Source organism: Pipistrellus kuhlii, unplaced genomic scaffold, assembly GCF_014108245.1.
Source record: "Pipistrellus kuhlii isolate mPipKuh1 unplaced genomic scaffold, mPipKuh1.p scaffold_m20_p_42, whole genome shotgun sequence".
In the NCBI taxonomy this organism is placed as follows: Eukaryota; Metazoa; Chordata; class Mammalia; order Chiroptera; family Vespertilionidae; genus Pipistrellus; species Pipistrellus kuhlii.
In genome coordinates this window covers 3,676,096-3,694,800 of record NW_023425543.1, presented here as the reverse complement: position 1 = coordinate 3,694,800, position 18,705 = coordinate 3,676,096, and the positions used below count along the sequence as shown (strand labels likewise).

At 57.3% G+C, this 18,705-nt stretch overlaps 1 protein-coding gene across 2 annotated transcripts; it reads right to left on the bottom strand.

Annotated features, from left to right (window-relative positions):
- Positions 1-7,838: 7,838 nt before the first annotated feature.
- Positions 7,839-15,857, bottom strand: ISG20 (interferon stimulated exonuclease gene 20). Of its 2 annotated transcripts, XM_045572002.1 has the most exons (5): positions 15,726-15,851; positions 15,632-15,641; positions 15,127-15,366; positions 9,024-9,224; positions 7,839-8,058 (listed from the first exon to the last, which is right to left on the bottom strand). In XM_045572002.1, exons 3-5 carry the CDS (start codon positions 15,352-15,354, stop codon positions 7,972-7,974), a joined length of 516 nt encoding a protein of 171 aa, XP_045427958.1. In that variant the 5' UTR covers positions 15,355-15,366; positions 15,632-15,641; positions 15,726-15,851; the 3' UTR covers positions 7,839-7,971. The 2 variants fall into 2 exon arrangements, with proteins under 2 accessions (XP_045427958.1, XP_045427959.1); XM_045572003.1 differs by lacking the exon at positions 15,632-15,641 and having other exon boundaries at positions 15,726-15,857.
- Between the last annotated feature and the right edge of the window lie 2,848 nt (positions 15,858-18,705).

Sequence of the window (18,705 nt, the reverse complement as noted above, 5' to 3'; positions counted from 1 at the left end):
GGGAGAGACAGAGAGAAACATCGATGTGAGAGAAACACATCAATGGGCTGCCTCCTGCACACGCCCCGACCAGGGCCCAGGCCTGGGGGGAGCCTGCAACCGAGGTACGTGCCCTTGTCCAGAATCGAACCCGGGACCCTTTGGTCCACAGACCCACACCGGCTAGGGCCGTAGCCAAACTTGTAAACATTCACACCGATCGAAGACCATACCTTGTTCCGTGTCCGTTCAGGTCAAATTACGTTACCAAATGAGCTGTTTTAAGAATTGCTTTGCGGCACTCGGAGTCTGGGAGGCTGGGGGGTGTAGATAAGGACCCAGTGTCTCCATAGATCACATGTGTCAAACACAAGGCCCGCGGGCCAAATCCGTCCCGCCAGGCCTTGCAATGTGGCCCGCACCGCGCTGTCATCACTGCACTCCGCTGCGTTTCCATCACAATGACAGTTTATGACTGTTCAGTAAACCATTCGGCCCGCGATTTAGGCTGGATTTTAGATTTTGGCCCCTTCTCTGATTGAGTTCGACACCCCTACCATAGATAATGGCCAATAACGACCCAAATCATTCACAGCTCGAGGCTGTGCCACGCCCAGCTGGGAGGTTTGAGCTGAGTCGGGTGACAAGGTCAAGGGTGGGAGGTGGGAGGACGGCTGTAGAGTGGCTGTGCCCTAACATGAGGATCTGAGCCGTGGACCCTCATTGCCCACAGTTGCTTAGAGCTCAGAGGCTGCCAGGCAGGTGGCTGCTCTTCCATCCTCGCCCACTCCTCATCTCTGCGAGCCCCTCCCCTGCCTCAGCCTAGGGCCCAGGTCGGCAAACCGCAGCTCGAGAGCCACACGTGGCCCTTTGGCCCCTTGAGTGTGGCTCTTCCACAAAATACCACGGCCTGGGCGAGTCTATTTTGAAGAAGTGGCATTAGAAGAAATTTAAGTTTAAAACATGTGGCTCTCCAAAGAAATGTCAATTGTTGCACTGTTGCTATTTGGCTCTGTGGACCAGTGAGTTTGCCGACCACTGGCGTAGGCGATGGCCCATCCTGGGGGGATAGTAGTTGGGCTCCACCTGATGTCCAGCACCTGTTCCTTCCTTGGCTCCTAAAGGGCACCTGCCAGCACCTGAATCTCTCTCTCTCTCTTTCTCTCTCTTTTTTGGGGGGGAGGGAGTGGAAGAGAGAGGGAAAGACAGACAGAAACACCGATGTGAGACAAACACATCAATCGGTTGCCTCCTGCATAAGCCCCTACTAGGGCCTGGGCTGGGGAGGAGCCTGCAACCCAGGTATGTGCCCTTGACCGGAATCGAACCCGGGACCCTTTGGTGCACAGGTTGACGCTCTGTCCACTGAGCCAAACTGATGAGGGCCTGAATGTCTCTCTTTCAAGGTGTGCGCTGGCTGCAAGGTGCCGTGTGTGTATGTGTGTGTGTGTGTCTGTCCATCTACCCATGTGCATCCACACCGGAGCCCCTTTCCAGTCACTGGGGGAGCAACTTTCTTCCGGAAAGGCACTGCAGGCCTCCTTCCTGTCTAAACCGCCCCCCCCCCCCCCAGCCTCCGGGTGTCACTGGGGCCAGGGCTGGGGGAGGACTTGCGGGAGGTGGTGCCCAGGGCAGGCAACTCTGAAGAACCGCGTGCGTTTCTGCTCCTCTCATCTGGGTGCACAGAATCGCATTGTGTTACCTTTTTCTAAACCATATTGACTAAAAGCTAGGACCTCGCATCTCATCCTAGAGACCATCCCCTGTGGTTTAGCCAAAGGACAGCCAAGGAACGGGCACCATCTGGGCTGCTCACTGGCCAAGCCCTCCGAGTTCATGTGGGCGGCGGCTCCCTCCCTCCCTGTCTCATGGGGTCCTCGGTCCAGTCCCCTTACTCTGGAGTTGAAAAGCAAGCTTAACAGCTTCCCCCTCCCCCCACCCCCCATCCTCCTGCTGAGTCCAACCCTCTCATCATCGAGACAGTGCATCTTGGACCACGAAGCCAGCGTGGTCCGGGCCAGCTGAGTCACCTACAACATGGGGGGAGCTCGGGGCGGGGGGGCTCCCACAAACCCGCCTCTTCCCTGTGCCCCTGGCCGGTCCCACCCTTGGAGCCAGCCTCGCTCCCTCTGTCCTGCTGGCCCACCGCGATCCTGTTTATTGGGTAAATCCTTCCCGATTAGTCAGAACCCCCCCTTGCCCTTGACCTTTGCTTGGCGGTAAACACATTGCCCTTTCATAAAACCTGTTGCCTCCGTCACTTGCTGGTTGTAAAACTCGCCAGCGATTCTCTTCAAACGCTCTAATTGCTTGCATGTGCCGCCAGAGGCCGGGGCGCCCGGGCTTCCTTATTCCTGCACACGCTCAGCTTTCCACTTCTTAAAGAGCCCAGCCCCGCCGCCCGGATGCTCTCTGTGCGGGCACCTCGTCGTTCCTTCCGGGAACGCAAAGCCCTTTATCCTGGGGACTGCGAAGGGGCTGACCCTGAGCCCTGGGCCAGGACGTGGAGGCCCAGGGTGAGAGACGCAAACCCTCAATGCTTGGCTGGGGCCACAGCTGTGTCCGTGCTGGGTCTATGGCTGGGTCCTTGGCTGTGCCCATGGCTGTGCTACAGCTGTGTCCGTGCTGGGTCTATGGCTGGGTCCACGGCTGTGCCTATAGCTGTGTCCGTGCAGGAGGCAGCCGATCAATGATTCTCTCTCATCATTGATGTTTCTATCCCTCTCTCTTCCTTCCCCTCTGAAATCAGTAAAATAAGATATACACTGGGTGGCCAAATTATTATGATCTCTGAACACATAATAATCTGGCCACTCACTGTGTGTATGTGTGTGTGTGTGTGTGTGTGTGTGTGTGTGTATTAGAGGCCCGGTGCATGAATTTGTGCATGGGTGGGGTCCAGCCAGCCTGGCCAGGGGGAGGGGACATGGGCGGTTGTCCGGCCTGCCTGCTGGTTGAACTCCTGGTTGAGTGGAAAGTTTGCATATTAGCCTTTTATCTTATAGGATAGACACTGAGTGGCATATTATTAAGCGTTCAGAGATCATCATCATCTGGCCACTCCGTATATATCAATTGGGTAAAAGGGTCACGAGAAGAGGAGGTCTGTAGCCATGGTGGGCAGGCTGGTGAAGGAAGCAAGAGATGCCCTCATTGTCCGTCTTGAGAGGCAGGGGGAAGGGAGGTGTGTGGGTCTGGAACAGGGAGCCATAGCCCCCGGCCCGCCTGCTGGGTGGCCAGGGCCCTCTCCAGCTCCTTAGCACGAGCAGGTGATGGAGAAGGCCCGGCACGCAGCCTCAGGCTTCTCCTCGCCCCCTGCCTGGCCTGGGCCCCCTGTCTCCGGGGAGGAGGCCAGCCAGCGGGCCCCACCGGCCGGCCAGCGGCCCAGAGCTGCCTCCGCGCGGGGCTGTCTCCAGCTGACGCCAGCCCCAGACTGCGGCCTCAGCCGCATCCAGAGCCGAGCCCCACGGCACAGATGTTCCCATTCTCTGGCTCTAGACGAGCTTCTTGGAAAAATCACGGGGCCAGCCCTCCTCAATCCACCTTTGAGCAGAGAGAAGAGGGCTCTTCTCTCCTGCGGCCGCGGGCACCTGGCTGCCCGCCCCGGGGGCCCGCCGCCGGCTGCCGATCCATGCGGCCCTTGTCTGCTCCGCTGGCTCCCGGCCTGAGGCCCCTGCGGGGAGGTGGGTGGGCCAAGGGGAGGGCGTGAGGCTCCAGTCCGCCCCTGACTAAGGTCTCCTCGCTCTCTCTGGCTTTTTCTGGCCGCCTTGCCAACAGTAAGTGGTCTGGCTGAGGTGAGAGAGAGGTGGGGGGAAGGGGGCCAGGCCAGGCCAGACCTGCGTGTAGGAGATGACTTCTGGACTCGGAGTAGACAGAAGGGGCCCGGCGTTTATTGAGCTACTATTATGTGCCGCGTTTTGCAGCGAGGCAGGCTTATATTCGAACCCAGGCTCTGTCACGGAGTCACTGTGTGGCCTTGAGCAAGTTCCATACGGTGCTCTCTGAGCCTCAGTTTCCTTGTTGGTAAAACAGGGATGATGATACTATCTCCAAAATCGGCCAAAACCGGTGTGGCTCAGTGGATAGGGCATTGGCCTGTGGACTGAAGCGTCCCAGGTTCGATTCCAGTCAAGGGCATGTACCTTGGTTGCGGGCACATCCCCAGGAGGAGGCAACTGATGGATGTTTCTCTCTCATGCATGTTTCTAACTCTCTATCCCTCTCCCTTCCTTTCTGTAAAAAAAAAAAAAAAAATCAATAAGATATATTAAAAAAAAAAAAATCTCCGAAAATGGAATGAAGGTAATGAATGACCTCATCAGGCAGCTGGTGCTGAGAAACTATTGGCTTGCCCTCTCCTTTCCAGGGATAAAGTGCAAGGTCTATGCCGGGCAGGGTTCAAGAGGCTGAACCCGTGGGCCCGGGTTCAAATCCCAGCCCTGCCACTTACTGTCTGTGTGATCTTGGGCCGGTCGCTTAACCTCTCTGTGCCTGTGAAAATGGGAACAACTTGTGGGGAGTTCACAGGACTGCAGGGCGGAACAAATGAGGGTCCTCCTAAACTGGCCTTTGCTAAAAACTCAAGGGGCCAAAGAGCCGCATGTGGCTCGCGAGCCGCAGTTTGCCGACCCCTGCTTTAAGCCATCAAATGGGACGCGACAATGAAGGTGTATGGACATCCAGCCCTGAGTGAGGGACCAGCTCTGCGTCCTGAAGCCGAGGCCCCAGCCAGAGTCTGCCACCCTCTCCCACCCCCGCTTGCTCGCTGGGAATCGGGGTGCAGCGACCAGCCCAAAGCTTACCTTTCCCCTCCATGTCTCGGCAGAGCTACTCAAACCCCCCTCCTCCCCCTTCCCTGCAGGGAGAGCACATATTCTTTCCATATAGAGGAGAGATTGTTCCACCAGTGAGTAAGACTCTTGGCCGCGGAGCCCGGCCCAGCCCGGCCCTCCGGGCAGGAAGCGGGCACTCTGGGAACCCGGCGGGGCCTGCCAGCGGGACAGCGGCCCTCGGATGGGGTGGGGGACAGTGGGGAGCAGGGGCCTGAGGTGTTGGGCAGGTCAATGCAGAGAGTCCTGTCCCTGAGCAGGGGTGCCTGTCCCCATTCAGGCTGGGCTGGCAGATGCGGGGAGGCTAGGGGGTCCGAGAGCCGCAGGCAGCCTCCCCCAGCCCCTCACTCCGCAGGTGGCACGCTGGCCTGTGTCAGAGGTGACTCAGGTGTGCTCAGCGAGGCCGGGCTGTAGTTAGATGGTCTTTTCCAGCATGTATCTCTCTCCCCCCGCCCCCCATTCTTCCTGATGGCTTTCAGAGTTAGGTGGCAGGCGGTGATTCTGTGCCTCGGTCCATTCTGCCAAAGCCACGCCATTGACCGTTCAGGTCCTGGCCTGGGGGATGCTGCCCATGTCCTTAGCTCTGTGGCCCCTTGAGTGTGGCTCTTCCACAAAACACCACGGCCTGGGCGAGTCTGCTTTGAAGAGGTGGCATTAGAAGGAGTTTAAGTTTAAAAAATGTGGCTCTCCAAAGAAATGTCAATCGTAGCACTGTTGATACTTGGCTCTGTGGACTCATGAGTTTGCCGACCACTGAGTTAGACCCAGTATTTGCAGGCACAGACTATTTCTGTTAGGACCGAGCTGGGTCGGTGGTCTCGAGGGGTGGTCCAGAGGCAGCTCCTGGCTTTTATTAGGATCAGTAGTGGTGGGTGTTGTGTATGGGGCCCTGCTGGGCAGCCTGTGTGTGAGATCTCAATTCTTCGCTCAGCCCATTTGATGGATGGGAATACTGAGCCCCTCAGAGGTGAGACTCGAGCCAGGCTGCCCTGACTCTAAAGCTGATGCTCTCTTTACGCCTGTGTTTCTCTCCCCTCGGGGACGTCTAAGCACCTCAGCCAGAAGCAGGAAGTCGGGTTACATTTCCTGTGGGAATCCTAGTTCATCTCTCAAGAAAACCTGGGGCAGTGGGAAGAAACTTGCTGGGAGTTGGGGAGCCTGGGGCTACCTTCTGCCCATTTTTGCAGGCACAGCCTCTCACATCTCTTCCTCCCTACCTCCCCCACTCCCAGAATTGCTCAGGCTGATTCTATCTGCATCGCAGCCTGACTGATAGACGGACCAAGAGCACCACCTGGTGGCCAGACAAGGCAGCTGCAGCAGGCCGCTTTGGAGGTTTACAAAAATCACATAACAGCAGAGGGCAGCAGTGAGCCATGAAAAATGCCAAACTGCACCTCCCCCCCCCTCCCCCCTACCTGGGAGGGAGACTTCCTGGTTCACAGAGGTTAGGGTGTGAACTGGGAGGCACAGCATAACAAAGTGGGAAGCACTCTAGTTGGGAGTCCAACGGGCCTGGGTTCGAATCCTTTATGCCCTCAACCTTATCTGCAGCAGCGCTGCAGTGGCCCTCTGCATGAGCAGGCAGCAAGGGAGATGCAGGGGAAGGGGCTGGACCAGTGACAGAAGTCGGGCCTGGTGGCCCTCAGCGCTTGGGGCAGTGACTCTGAACCCTGGCTGCATGTTTCAGCCACCTGACGCTTAGGCGGTGCCTCTTGAGGCCTGGTCCTGGGCCAGCCAGAGCAACTGCGACAGGAAACTTGCTAGGAATTCAGATTCTGAGGCTCCTCCTGCACCCACTGAGTCAGAAATGGGGTGTGGGCCGAAACCGGTTTGGCTCAGTGGATAGAGCGTCAGCCTGCAGACTGAAGGGTCTGCAGGTTTGATTTTGGTCAAGGGCGTGCACCTTGGTTGCGGGCACATCCCCAGTAGGGGGTGTGCAAGAAGCAGCTGATTGATGTCTCTCTCTCATCGATGTTTCTGACTCTATCCCTCTCTCTTCCTCTTTGTAAAAAAAAATCAGTAAAATATATTAATAATAATAAAAAAGAAAGAAAGTAATGGGGTGTGGGCTCAGCATCTCCAGATACTGGGGCTGCTTAACAAAGCCCCCGGGCGTGACTCAGATATCCTAAAGAGCACAGCCATTCTTGCTTAGCCAGTGTGGCTCAGTGGTTGAGCATCAACCCACAAACTAGGAGGTCACAGGCCCGGGTTGTGGGCTCCATCCTCCAGTAGGGGGTGTGCAGGAGGCAGCCGATCCATGATTCTCTCTCATCATTGATGTTTTTCTCTCTCCCTCTCCCTTCCTCTCTGAAAATCCTAACCTGAGGCCCAGGCCGATTCTAATGGTGGCCCCTTCTCCCCACACACGACACCACCTTCAGAGGGCCAGCTTGGGCACAACTGCTCTCTCCGGGGTCCCCTGACCCTCAGGTGGTCCAGAGACAAGCACCAGCACCAATCATGACACGTGGTGGGTACTTAAGCTCTGACACGTGCGATGATGAGGTTTCGTAGGCAGCATCTCCCAAGAATCCTATGAATTGTTAAGAGCTCCCCGTTTGACAGACGGGGAAACTGAGGCACGGGGAGGTTCAGTAACTCGCCCTGTATCATGCCGCTGCCAAATGGCAGAACCGGGACTCCAGCCTCGTTCTCTGAGACTCTAGCGTCCACGGGCTCGGTGAAGGTCACCAGGGGCGACACCCATCCCAGGCCCTCTGCCTTCGCTTCACACCTCACCGTTGCTGTGACACCAACTCCAGGATGGGATGGATGGACCTTTGAGCCGGGCGCCACCCCCTGAGAATAATGCCACCTCTCTGGGCGTGGAAGCCACTGGGAAAAGGAGGCAGTGAGTCACGCAACCCCAGGATTCAGGGTGTTAAGGAAACGGACACTCGTCCCCCACATCCCGACTCTCAAGTCCGCGTGGTCCCTCTCAGCATCACTCAGACCGGGCCCCGCCCACCGCTCCCCGGCTCGGAGAGAAGGAAGGAGAAAGACAAGAAGAGGACCGGAGACGTCTTAGAGAAAATATAGAGGCATTTTACTGCGAAGGATGCATTTTCCAGAGGCAAAGCAGCTGCTGTCCTGCAGGGGGGCCCATGGCCCCCAGAGGAGGGGCCGAGTCCAGCGGGCGCCGCCCGGTGGGCGGCTCTCAGCGGTTGCGGATCCTCCGGGAGAGTTGGTAGAGCTCCATGGTCGCCTTGGCGTCTTCCACTGAGCTGTGGCCGAACTGGCTCCTCTGCAGACACACGGACAGAGAGGGGACTTGGGGACGGGCTCCCCCGCACAGGCCTCGTGTGACCCCCCCTTCCCTGCTCACATCCCGCCGTCCGGGCCCGGAGGTGGGTGGGCCGGTGGGTGGGTCTCCCCAGGACTCTGACACCCTGGACACAGCGGGTGGCTGGGGCGGGCCTGGCTTCCCCCCATCAGCCCTGGGATGGGGGCAGGAAGGCCTGGGTCCGGGACCCGGCCAGGCACCTCATCATCAGCATCCTGGGAACCAGCAGGACCTCATGGCGCTCAGACCCGTGGCCGATGGCACTGCAGACTTGCTACAGGACACAGAGGGGCCGGAGCAGCTTTGCAGGGCGCTCACTGGCCCCCAGGAATATGTCACCGAGGGTTTCCACAGTGTCACTCGCTCAGCCGGCCGAGAAGGTGCCGTTGGGCGAACCCGTGTGCCGGCCCTTCTGTCCCTGGCCCTGTGTACCTCACGGCTGACAGAAGCCCACACCCAGGCCCCCCGCTCCTGCGTCTTGCACGATCCCTGCTCCCCAGCCCGGCAGGCTGGGACCCATACTGCCCCCTCGAGCACCCCGTCTCCCGCCCGCCCCCATGCACAGCCACCTTTCGGACTCCATCCAGATCTGGTCTCCTGTCTGCCACCCATCGCCACCTGTGCCCCCAGGATGCCTGCCCTCCCCTCCCCGGAAGCAAGAGTCTCTCCACCAGCCTCTGGTTCAGCAGGTGCGGGATCAACACCCGTGACCCCGGAATCCCTAAGGAGACACGGCCCCTCTCACAGGTGCCCAGCCCCTCAGGGCTAAGGGGACTCAGTGTCTCTGGGGCCAAATATTTGCTCTGTTGCTCCCGATGGGGTTCAGTGTCTTGGAGGGAAGGGCCGGGCCCCCCAGACCAGACCCTCCTAGGGGTGCCGCGGCCCCCAGCCTGGGAAGGGCGGGGGGGAGGGGCTGCCTCACTCACCTGGATGTACATCCCCAGGAGGCGCTCGCTGAGCACGCGGAGGGAGACCCGCTGGCAGTGCTGCAGGCGGGCTTTGCGTTTCAGCAGCCTGTCGGTGGACGTGTCGTAGATGGTGTAGTTGCTCATGTCCTCTTTCAGAGCGTCAAAGTCGTGCTTCAGGTCGTGACCCACCACCAGCTTGCCTCGCAGGAGCTGCAGGATCTGGCGGGGAAGACACCCAATCCCCCCAACACGCATCACCCGGGGGCCTCCAGGGTGGGTCTGGGGCCACTTGGCGCCGGCCTGCGCTGGCAAGGCGGGAGCAGCCCCTCCTGGACCTGCTGTGTGACCTTGGGCAAAGCACTGTCCCTCTCTGAACTTCAAACACACCAGGCACCAAAGGAGAAGAGGCGTCCGCAGGCCGTGTAGCCAGCCCGCCCGCCATGCTCGTGGTTTGGTTGGGGCCTTCCCTGGACGCAGCCTGCTGGACACTGGGACTAGGGCAGTGGTCGGCAAACTCATGAGTCCACAGAGCCAAATATCAACAGCACAACGATTGACATTTCTTTTGAGAGCCACATTGTTTAAACTGAAACTTCTTCTAACGCCACTTCTTCAAAATAGACCCGCCCAGGCCGTGGCAAAGAGCCAAAGAGCCGCCTGTGGCTCTCGAGCCGCAGTTTGCCGACCACGAGACTAGGGGAAGCTCGTTTGAGGACCGAAGCTGCGCGCCCCTGAGGGACACCAGTGCCGTCTCCCACTGGGGTTCAGGATGCGGTTGGGGGCATCTCGCTGAGACCTGGAGTTTTTAGCAGGCGGCGAGGGAGGGCCCGGGGCCTGTGCGCGGAGGGAAGGGCGCTGGCGGGCAGCATTGCCGAGAACGCAGGGGCGTGGGAGAGTGGGGAGGTGCGCCTGCCGCTGCGGTCACACCCCTTCCCTTGCTGACATCCTGTGTTTGCAAACAGTGTGGCCTGTTTCCCCGCTGGGGGCTGGCTCAGGCCCAGCTCACACAGGGTCCCACGGGAGCATGTCATTCCAGAGGCATCCACATGGGGTCCCAGCTGTTGTAGGGCCCAGTCATGGCGGGGTCCTTTCCTGGGAAATCCATCACTTCCCGAGCCGGAGGGTCCCCGGGGAGCTATGATCAGCACCGCAGGACTCCTCATGAGACAAGTATGATAAGGGGGTGCGGGGGTGGACAATCAGAGGAAGGATAAGGAAGCAGGGGAAAGGGGAGAGCAGCAACCCTGCAGGGCAAAATGCTGAGCTGGGGCTTGCTGTGTGTCCTCAGGGAGGTTAAAGACCCTCTCTGGGCTCCCATTCTCATCTGTAAGGGGAGCCTCCAGGGGCCAGCTAGAGCCAGGGCTCCCCTGGCATTGTGAGGCCGGGCTGGGGAGGGGAAAGCGTCAGTGTAATGAGGCAGGTGCATCACACACAGGAGGTAGAAATGCTGAAACTGAGAAGAACTGGAGAGGGGTGGGGGGCGGGGACATCGATCTATCTGCCTTCCTCATCCTGGCACCCGGCCAGGTACTTTCCTCACCCCGTCATGACAAGAGTCATTTTAGTTCCATTTTACGGAGGGCGGGGCCCAGGGATCAGAGAGGTTCAGACGCTTGCTCGGGTCACACAGCTGGCAGGTTGAGAGCCGAGGCGCACCTGAGCCTGCCCCTGTGATGGTGGCTGAATGAATGTCATTGGTCTCAGAGCAGAGGGCACTCCACAAAGGTTTCTGGAACCGGGAAGACGGCTTCTGGGAGGCGGGGATTGTCAGACCACGTTGCCAGCAGAGGACAGGGCTGCAGAGCCGTGGGTACCCGGATGTCTGCCTGTATCCTCTCCTTCCACTGTGATTCACTCTCGTTCCAAAAGTATTTTCCAGATCAAAAGTCACTGGGGCCCACTGACTCACAGCGGGAGGACCCTGGCCAGCAGTCCAGGGCCTGTCTGTCTCTTGTGAGCGTGGACATCACCTATTCCTTCATTAGTTCCTGTATCCATTCATTTATTCCTTCATTAGTTCCTGATCCACTCCTCCACTCCTTCATTAGTTCCTGTATCCATTCATTTATTCCTTCATTAGTTCCTATATCCATTCTTTTATTCCTTCATTGGTTCCTGATCCACTCTTCCGTTCCTTCATTTTTCCTATATCCATTCCTTCCTTCCTTCATTAGTTCCTGTATCCATTCATTCCTTCCTTCATCAGTTTCTGATTCACTCCTCTATTCCTTCATTTTTCCTATATCCATTTATTTCTTCCATCATTAGTTCCTATATCCATTCATTTATTCCCTCATTAGTTTCTATATTCACTCCTCCATTGCTGTATCCATTCATCCATTCCTTCATTAGTTCCTGTATCCATGCACTTATTACTTCATTAGTCCCTGTATTCACTTCTCCATTCCTTCATTGGTTCCTGTATCCATTTATTCATCCCTTCATTGGTTCCTTTATCCATTCATTCATCCCTTCATTGGTTCCTGTATCCATTTATTCATCCCTTCATTGGTTCCTGTATCCATTTATTCATCCCTTCATTGGTCCTTTATCCATTCTTTCATTCCTTCATTGGTTCTTGTATCCATTCATTCATCCCTTCATTGGTTCCTGTATCCATTTATTCATCCCTTCATTGGTTCCTGTATCCATTCATTCATCCCTTCATTAGTTCCTGTATTCATTCATTCATTCCTTCATTGGTTCCTTTATCCATTCATTCATTACTTCATTAGTTCCTGTGTCCACTCCTCCATTCCTTCATTAGTTTCAACTCCTCCATTTCATCATTGGTTCCTGTGTCCATTTCTCCATTCCTTCTCTGCTTCCTGTAGCCATTCATCCATTATTCCTATGTCCATTCCTCCATTCCTTCATCAGTCTATATATTTAAAAAAGAAAGGACCCATCACTTTCGGAAGGTCACACAGGCCTGCCAGTGATGGAGCAGGAAGCGGGAAGCCCAGCTGTGGGTCCAGTGGCCCATTTCAGATTCCCGCCTCGCTCCGGGAATGGCTCGGTGCCCGCTCTGGGCAGGGCGGCGCGCCACTCACGGGAAGCACTGGGCCTGGCATCACCCTCAGGTGATGAGAACCAAAGCATTTTGGCACCAAGGCTGGACGAGGACCCCCAGGGTGTCCAGGGAACTGCCTGAAAGTCCACACCCAGAGATGCCACAAGTGGTTCTTTGCTGCCTTCTGTCTATCCCCTTGCTCTCGGTTCTTCTGCTTTCTGTCGATCTGATGGGAGGGAGGTTGAGGAGGCGGAGGAAGGATGGGGGTCCAGCCGCCCACCTGCCTGCTCAGTGGGGATCTGAGCGTGGGGAGCTCCTCTCAGTGTCCTTGGCCTCTCCTTAGCCCCTGAGCTGACCCGTCTCTTTTTCTTCTTCTTCTAAATGTATATTTTTATTGACTTCAGAGAGGAAGGGAGAGGGAGAGAGAGAAACATCCATGATGAGAGGGAATCATGGATGGCTGCCTCCTGCACGCCTTCTACTGGGGATTGAGCCCTGACTGGGAATCGAACCAGGGACCCTCAGTATGCAGACCGACACTCTATCCACTGAGCCAAACCAGCCAGGGCCTCTCTCTTCTTGATATTGCTCTCCCATTCTTAATCAATAAACTAAAGCAGAAGAAGAAGAAGGAGGAGGAGGAGGAGGAGGAGGAGGAGGAGGAGGAGAGGAGGAGGAAGAGGAAGGAGAGGGAAAGGAGGAAGAGGAAGAAGAATAAGAAGGAGGAGGAGGAGAAGAAGAAAGAGGATGAGGAGGAGAAAGAGTAGAAGAAGAAGAAGGAAGAAGGAATAAGGAGAAGAAGGAAGAGGAGGAGGGGAGAAGGAGGAGAAAGAAAAGAAGGAAGAAGAAGGAGGAGGAGGAGGAGGAGGAGGAGGAGGAGAGGAGGAGGAAGAGGAAGGAGAGGGAAAGGAGGAAGAGGAAGAAGAATAAGAAGGAGGAGGAGAAGAAGAAAGAGGATGAGGAGGAGAAAGAGAAGAAGAAGAAGAAGGAAGAAGGAATAAGGAGAAGAAGGAAGAGGAGGAGGGGAGAAGGAGGAGAAAGAAAAGAAGGAAGAAGAAGAAGGAAGAGGAGGAGGAGGAGGAAGAGGAGGAGGGGAGAAGGAGGAGAAGAAGGAGAAGGAGGAGGAGGAGGAGGAAGGAAGAAGGAGGAGGAGAAGAAAAAGAAGAGGAAGAGGAAGAGGAGGAAGAAAGAAGAAGGAGAAGAACAGCTCCGTTGGCTGACACCTCGCTCTCAGACTTCCAGCCTCCAGAACGGTGAGACACACACGCCCGCTGTGTAAGCCACCCAGCGGGGGTCCTGTGCTCGGTGGCTCTAGCCAGGCAGTGCACCCAGGGGTCCCAGTGAGCCTCAATTTCTGTGCTTAGCGGGCCGACAGTCACAGTGGCTAATGCGAGCCCCTAGAGTAAGGTGACCAGACGTCCCGCTTTGGGCAGGACAGTCCCGGTTTTTAACAATTTGTCCCATGTCCCGCGGCATTTTAAAAAAGTCCAAAAATCAGGACTTTTTAAAAACGCTATGGGACGCGGGACAAATTGTTAAAAACCGGGACTGTCCTGCCCAAAGCGGGACATCTGGTCACCTTACCCTAGAGGCGCCTCCCACAAGCACCCCATGACATCGCGACCGTCGTCACCCCTGTTTTCCTCTCTGGGTGTGGGCACTGGGTGCGGAGAGGCGGAGGAACCAGCCCGGGGTCAGACCCGAGGTGCCTCCTGGGACCCCATCTCGGCAGGCGGTTGTGTGAGGCATGAAAGCGCTGGAGACGGAGAATCAGGAACCCAGAGCCAGTGCTCAGTGCACAGCAGCTGTGGCGCCCTGGCCGGCCGCTATGTCGGCGTTGCGGGAGCGCCGTCCCGTACACCCAAAGGTGACAGGTGTGATCCCCAGTCGGGGGGGCATGCAGGGGGCAGCTGATCGATGTTTCTTTCTCATCACATCCTCTCTGTCTCTCACCTATGGACACGGACGGTAGGGTGGTGAAGGCTGGGCAGGAACCAGGTGGAGGGAGGAAAAGGGACACATCTCAACAATAAAGATGAAAAAAAAAGTAAAGATGGCCCTGACCGGGTTGCTCAGTGGATAGAGCCTCAGCCTGCGAACAAACTCAAGGGTCCCGGGTTCGATCCCGGTCAAGGACATGTACCTTGATTGCGGGCACATCCCCAATGGGGGGTGTGCAGGAGGCAGCTGATGGATGTTTCTCTCTCATCGATGTTTCTAACTCTCTGTCCCTCTCCCTTCCTCTGTGAAAAATCAATAAAATATATTAAAAACTAACAAAGAAACAAAAAACTCGTGTCCCTTAGCATTAAAAAAAAAAGAGTAAAGATGGAACATTAAAAAGCTCTCTCTCTCTCTCTTTCTGTGTGTGTGTGTGTGTGTGTGTGTGTGTGTGTGTGTGTATGTCTCTCTCTAATGAAAACACGCCCTTTGGGTCAGGATTAAAAACAACCCCCAAACACAGTACCTATTGTTGTGGTTTTCTCTCCAGCACCTGAGCCTGGCTCAGAGGCGTGGGAAGCTGAGACACACCCCCGTTCTCTCTGTTCCTCGCGGACATCCCCAAACCCCAGCTGCCGAGAAACCAGCGCGGTGCGTTCGCTCTTTGAAACCTGGCCACCTGCGGCGAGCCTGCCTTTGCTTTCTGTTTAGTGATTCTGAGAAACGGAAAGTTGAACCTGGCGCGGCTGAAGGAGGGGATGGGTCTGGGGGCCCCAGATGGACAGACAGACAGCTGACGCGCTGACAGCCGGCCAGGGAGCAAGCCCTGCCCTCTGGTCAGCGTTTTAGGGACCAGGAGGGCCTACGCCCCGGACCCGCCCATTTCTCCACAGTGGGTGTAGAGGAAAGAATGGGGGACCAGCCCCCCAGATCCGTGTGGGGACCATTGGGTGGGACCCTAGTTTGTCATCCCAGACCAGCAGGGGGGCCAGGAGCACAGGTGGGGGGCAGCACGGGGACGCCCAGAGGTGTCTGCACTCCCTGGCTCCCCAAGCAGGGGGTGAGAGGGACAGCTCAGGGATCCCGCCCTCGGGGAAGGCGCCAGAGAGGTGTGTCTGTGTTGGGGTGCCCCCCCCCTCCTTCTGGATCCCGCCTTCCTTCACTCACCTCCAGCCTGGCCTGGGCGAAGGGGGTGGCGTCCTCCATGTGCCGGGCGGTGACGCCGCTGACGGGGGTCCGGTAGTCAGTGATGACGCCCTCGGGCCGGATGAACTTGTCATAGACCACGTTGCCCCCGGCGTCCACCAGGCTGCACCGCGCCAGGCCGCTCTCGTTGTGGGGCCCCAGCCCCACCATCTCGCAGTCTATGGCCACCGCCTCCAGGCTGCTCGCCATGCTTGCCCGGCACTGGATGGGGAGCAGGAGGCGGGAAGGGCATCAGCCCTCGGGGGGCTGCCCCCCACCTCCAAACCCGCCTGCGCCCTGCGCCCCGCCTTTATCACGCTTGCCACCTGGCAAAGGGAAGTTGGCTTCCTGCCACCCTGCCGGCATCCTGGCCTGGCAGTGCCAGGGCTTGTGGTCCTGCTGCGCAGACACAGGGCCAGGAGGCCACCTCCCCTGACCTCCCAGCCCCCCCAAAAACAGGCCCTGACGCCCCCATCCCGGCGCCCACCCTCACCTGCCTGCTTCCTGCTTCTCGCGCCTCTGCCTCTCTGGGGCCACTTCCCTGCTGCCTGCGGGCTACGTCCCTCTTCAGGGTGACTCACCTCCTGTCTTCAGAGCGGGGAATCCTGACCCCGCCGTCAGCCGCTTCGGTTTCAGGTTCGTTTTCGACCGAGCACGTGGCCAGGTTGCCCCATGTCCCTTCGGAAGACGGGGAAGCCTGAGGGCAGGGCTGCGGAGAGGGCAGGCTCCATGTCCCGCTGCCCTGCCTCTGCTCCTGCCCGCCGGCGGGTGGGCGGGCGGGTGCCACCTAATCGCTCAGCTGACTGCCGGCTGCCTGACGTGGAGGGAACGGATTGCAACATCGCCCTTTCCTCTCTCACCCTCCGCCCCCAGAGTAAACATCTCGGGGGATCGGAACTCAGGGAATGCGCCCCAGCTTCTGGGCTGCCACCAGCCTCGCACTGGAGGGTGTTTGTGTGTGTGGGGCCGGAGAGCTGGCTGGAGGGACATGGAGACAGGAGGTGGGGGAGCGGGGAGCCAGCCCCCAGCCCAGCCTGGGGAAGCAGGGAAGCAGGACCAGAGCCCTCATCAGCCCCGTCGGTCCAGGGAGTCTCAGAAACGGCCGTCTGTCCGCCCGCTGCGGGCTCTGTCTCGCCCTGTCTCCCAGCAGGGCTGGCAGTCTGGGGACACGGGGAAGCAGGCGTGGAGGGACCCCCGTACCAGCCCGGCCATATTTCCTCTTGGCAATTGTCTCCCAAGCTGGAACTTGAACTTCTCAGAGTGGTGTCTGGCCCCGGGAGACAGGAATGAGTTGCAACCAGGGCAGAACCACAGCCAGCTGTCACGGGCTGCGTGAGCCCGGCGGGGTGCGTGCGTCCCCCCCAGATCCCTGCAGAATGAGCACCGTCTCCCGGGATCCTGCTGGCCCCGGGGGTCACTGGGGTGGCTGGCAGGAAAGAGGATTTCCTCAAGACAGTGGGTTTCCATAGAAAAGACATCGGACCGTGACATACCCGGACACGGACACGTGTCCAGACAATGAGGCTGTGAAGGCACATGGATTGCTCTGGATCCCATCCTGTGGGGCACATCTTACTGGCACTCAGACTCTCCAGGGGCTTTCTGTTTTGCAAAGGGAAAAATCAATAAAATATATTAAAAGTGTATAAAGGATGGCGATGGATGCAACATTCCCTGCTCCAAAGCTCCGATGGGAAGCTTTGATTCTACCATCTCCTCAGGACCTCAAACTCCCCCCCCCCCCCACTCCACTCCCCTCCTCAGTTTGTTTGTAAATTATTTTTAAAAAATAATTTTATTGATTTCAGAGAGGAAAGGAGAGGGAGAGATAGAAACATCAAGGATGAGAGAGAGGGAGGAAGGGAGAGGGAGGGAGGGAGGGAGGGAGGGACGGAGGGAGGGAGGGAGAGAGAGAGAGAGAGAGAGAGAGAGAGAGAAATGTAGATTTGTTCTTCCACTTCTTGATGCACTCATTGATTCATTCTTGTATGTTCCCTGACCAGAGATCGAACCCGTAACCTTAGCGTATCAGGACGATGCTCTAACCATCTGAGCCACCGGCCCGGGCACCCCCTCTGTCTTAGACAGAACATCTCCAATTCTTGTCCCCACAGCTCCGGAGCCTGCTCCGTGGTGGGATCCACATTCTCATCTGTAAGTCTTCCCTGCTTTTCTCCTGTGTTCCCCCCACCTGCATCCCCACCCTCACCTGCCCTGGTCGGCGCCCCATCTTCATGCTCTGTCCTTCCAACCCTAGTTGATGACGTTCCCCAAAACCTAATTTTCCCCCCAAATATATTTTTAATTGATTTCAGAGAGGAAGGGAGAGGGAGAGAGAGAGAAACATACATCAATGATGAGAGAGAATCATGGATTGGCTGCCTCCTGGGGATCCAGCCCACAACCCGGGCACGTGCCCTGGACCAGAATCAAACACAGGACCCTTCAGTCTGCAGGTTGACGCTCTATCCACTGAGCCACACCAGCCAGGACCCAAACTGAAATCTTTTTCATTAATTGTCACAGCCACTTGGCTCAAGAACCTCCCACAGGCTGGACATGCCCTGGAGCCCTCCAGTGGTCCCCCTCCCCCCTGGCTGGCCAACCTCCCAATTTCCCATTATCCTCCCCACCCCTCACCCCCCAAAAAAAATTATCAAACCTCACTTCCTGTGCAGTTTCCATGACCCCCTTTTCCTCTGTCCCACGGGCCTTTCCGGTCTCTTCCGGGTTGGCTATCCAACTCTCGGCCTCTCCGATAGGGTCAAACCTAAATGAAAGGCCTTTGTGTATGCGCAAGGTGACATCCCCCAGTCCATCACAGCCCCCTGCTCCTTCAGGACGATGGCGTCCTCCCTGCATCCCCATTCCCGAGTGCTGGGCCCTGGAGGCCGAGGGGGAGGACCCGGCGTCCGCCCTCTGTGGAGAGAGCCCGTGGTCAGTGCCTCTCGCACGCGCTCCCCGACTTCTGCGCTCACCTCCTCCCCCCGCAGTGGCCGTGTCCCTGTCCCCCGGGGCCTGCGCACTTGCCGTCCGTCTGCAAAGCTCTTTTTTTTTTTTTTTTTTTAATATTTTATTGATTTTTTACAGAGAGAAAGGGAGTTAGAGAGAGAGAGAATTAGAAACATCGATGAGAGAGAAACATCGACCAGTTGCCTCCTGCACACCCCCTACTGGGGATGTGCCCGCAACCAAGGCACATGCTCTTGACTGGAATCTAACCTCGGACCCTTCAATCCGCAGCCCGATGCTCTATCCTAGGGGTGTCGAACTCAATCAGAGAAGGGGCCAAAATCTAAAATCCAGCCTAAATCGCGGGCCGAATGGTTTACTGAACAGTCATAAACTGTCATTGTGATGGAAACACAGCGGAGTGCAGTGATGACAGCGCGGTGTGGGCCACATTGCAAGGCCTGGCGGGCCTTGTGTTTGACACATGTGCTCTATCCACTGAGCCAAACCGGTTTCGGCTGCAAAGCTCTTTTCCAGGTTATCTGTCCAGGCTGCTGCTCCCTCTGCCTCTGGTCTCCCATGGAGGCCCTTCCCTGCCTTCATTAAAGC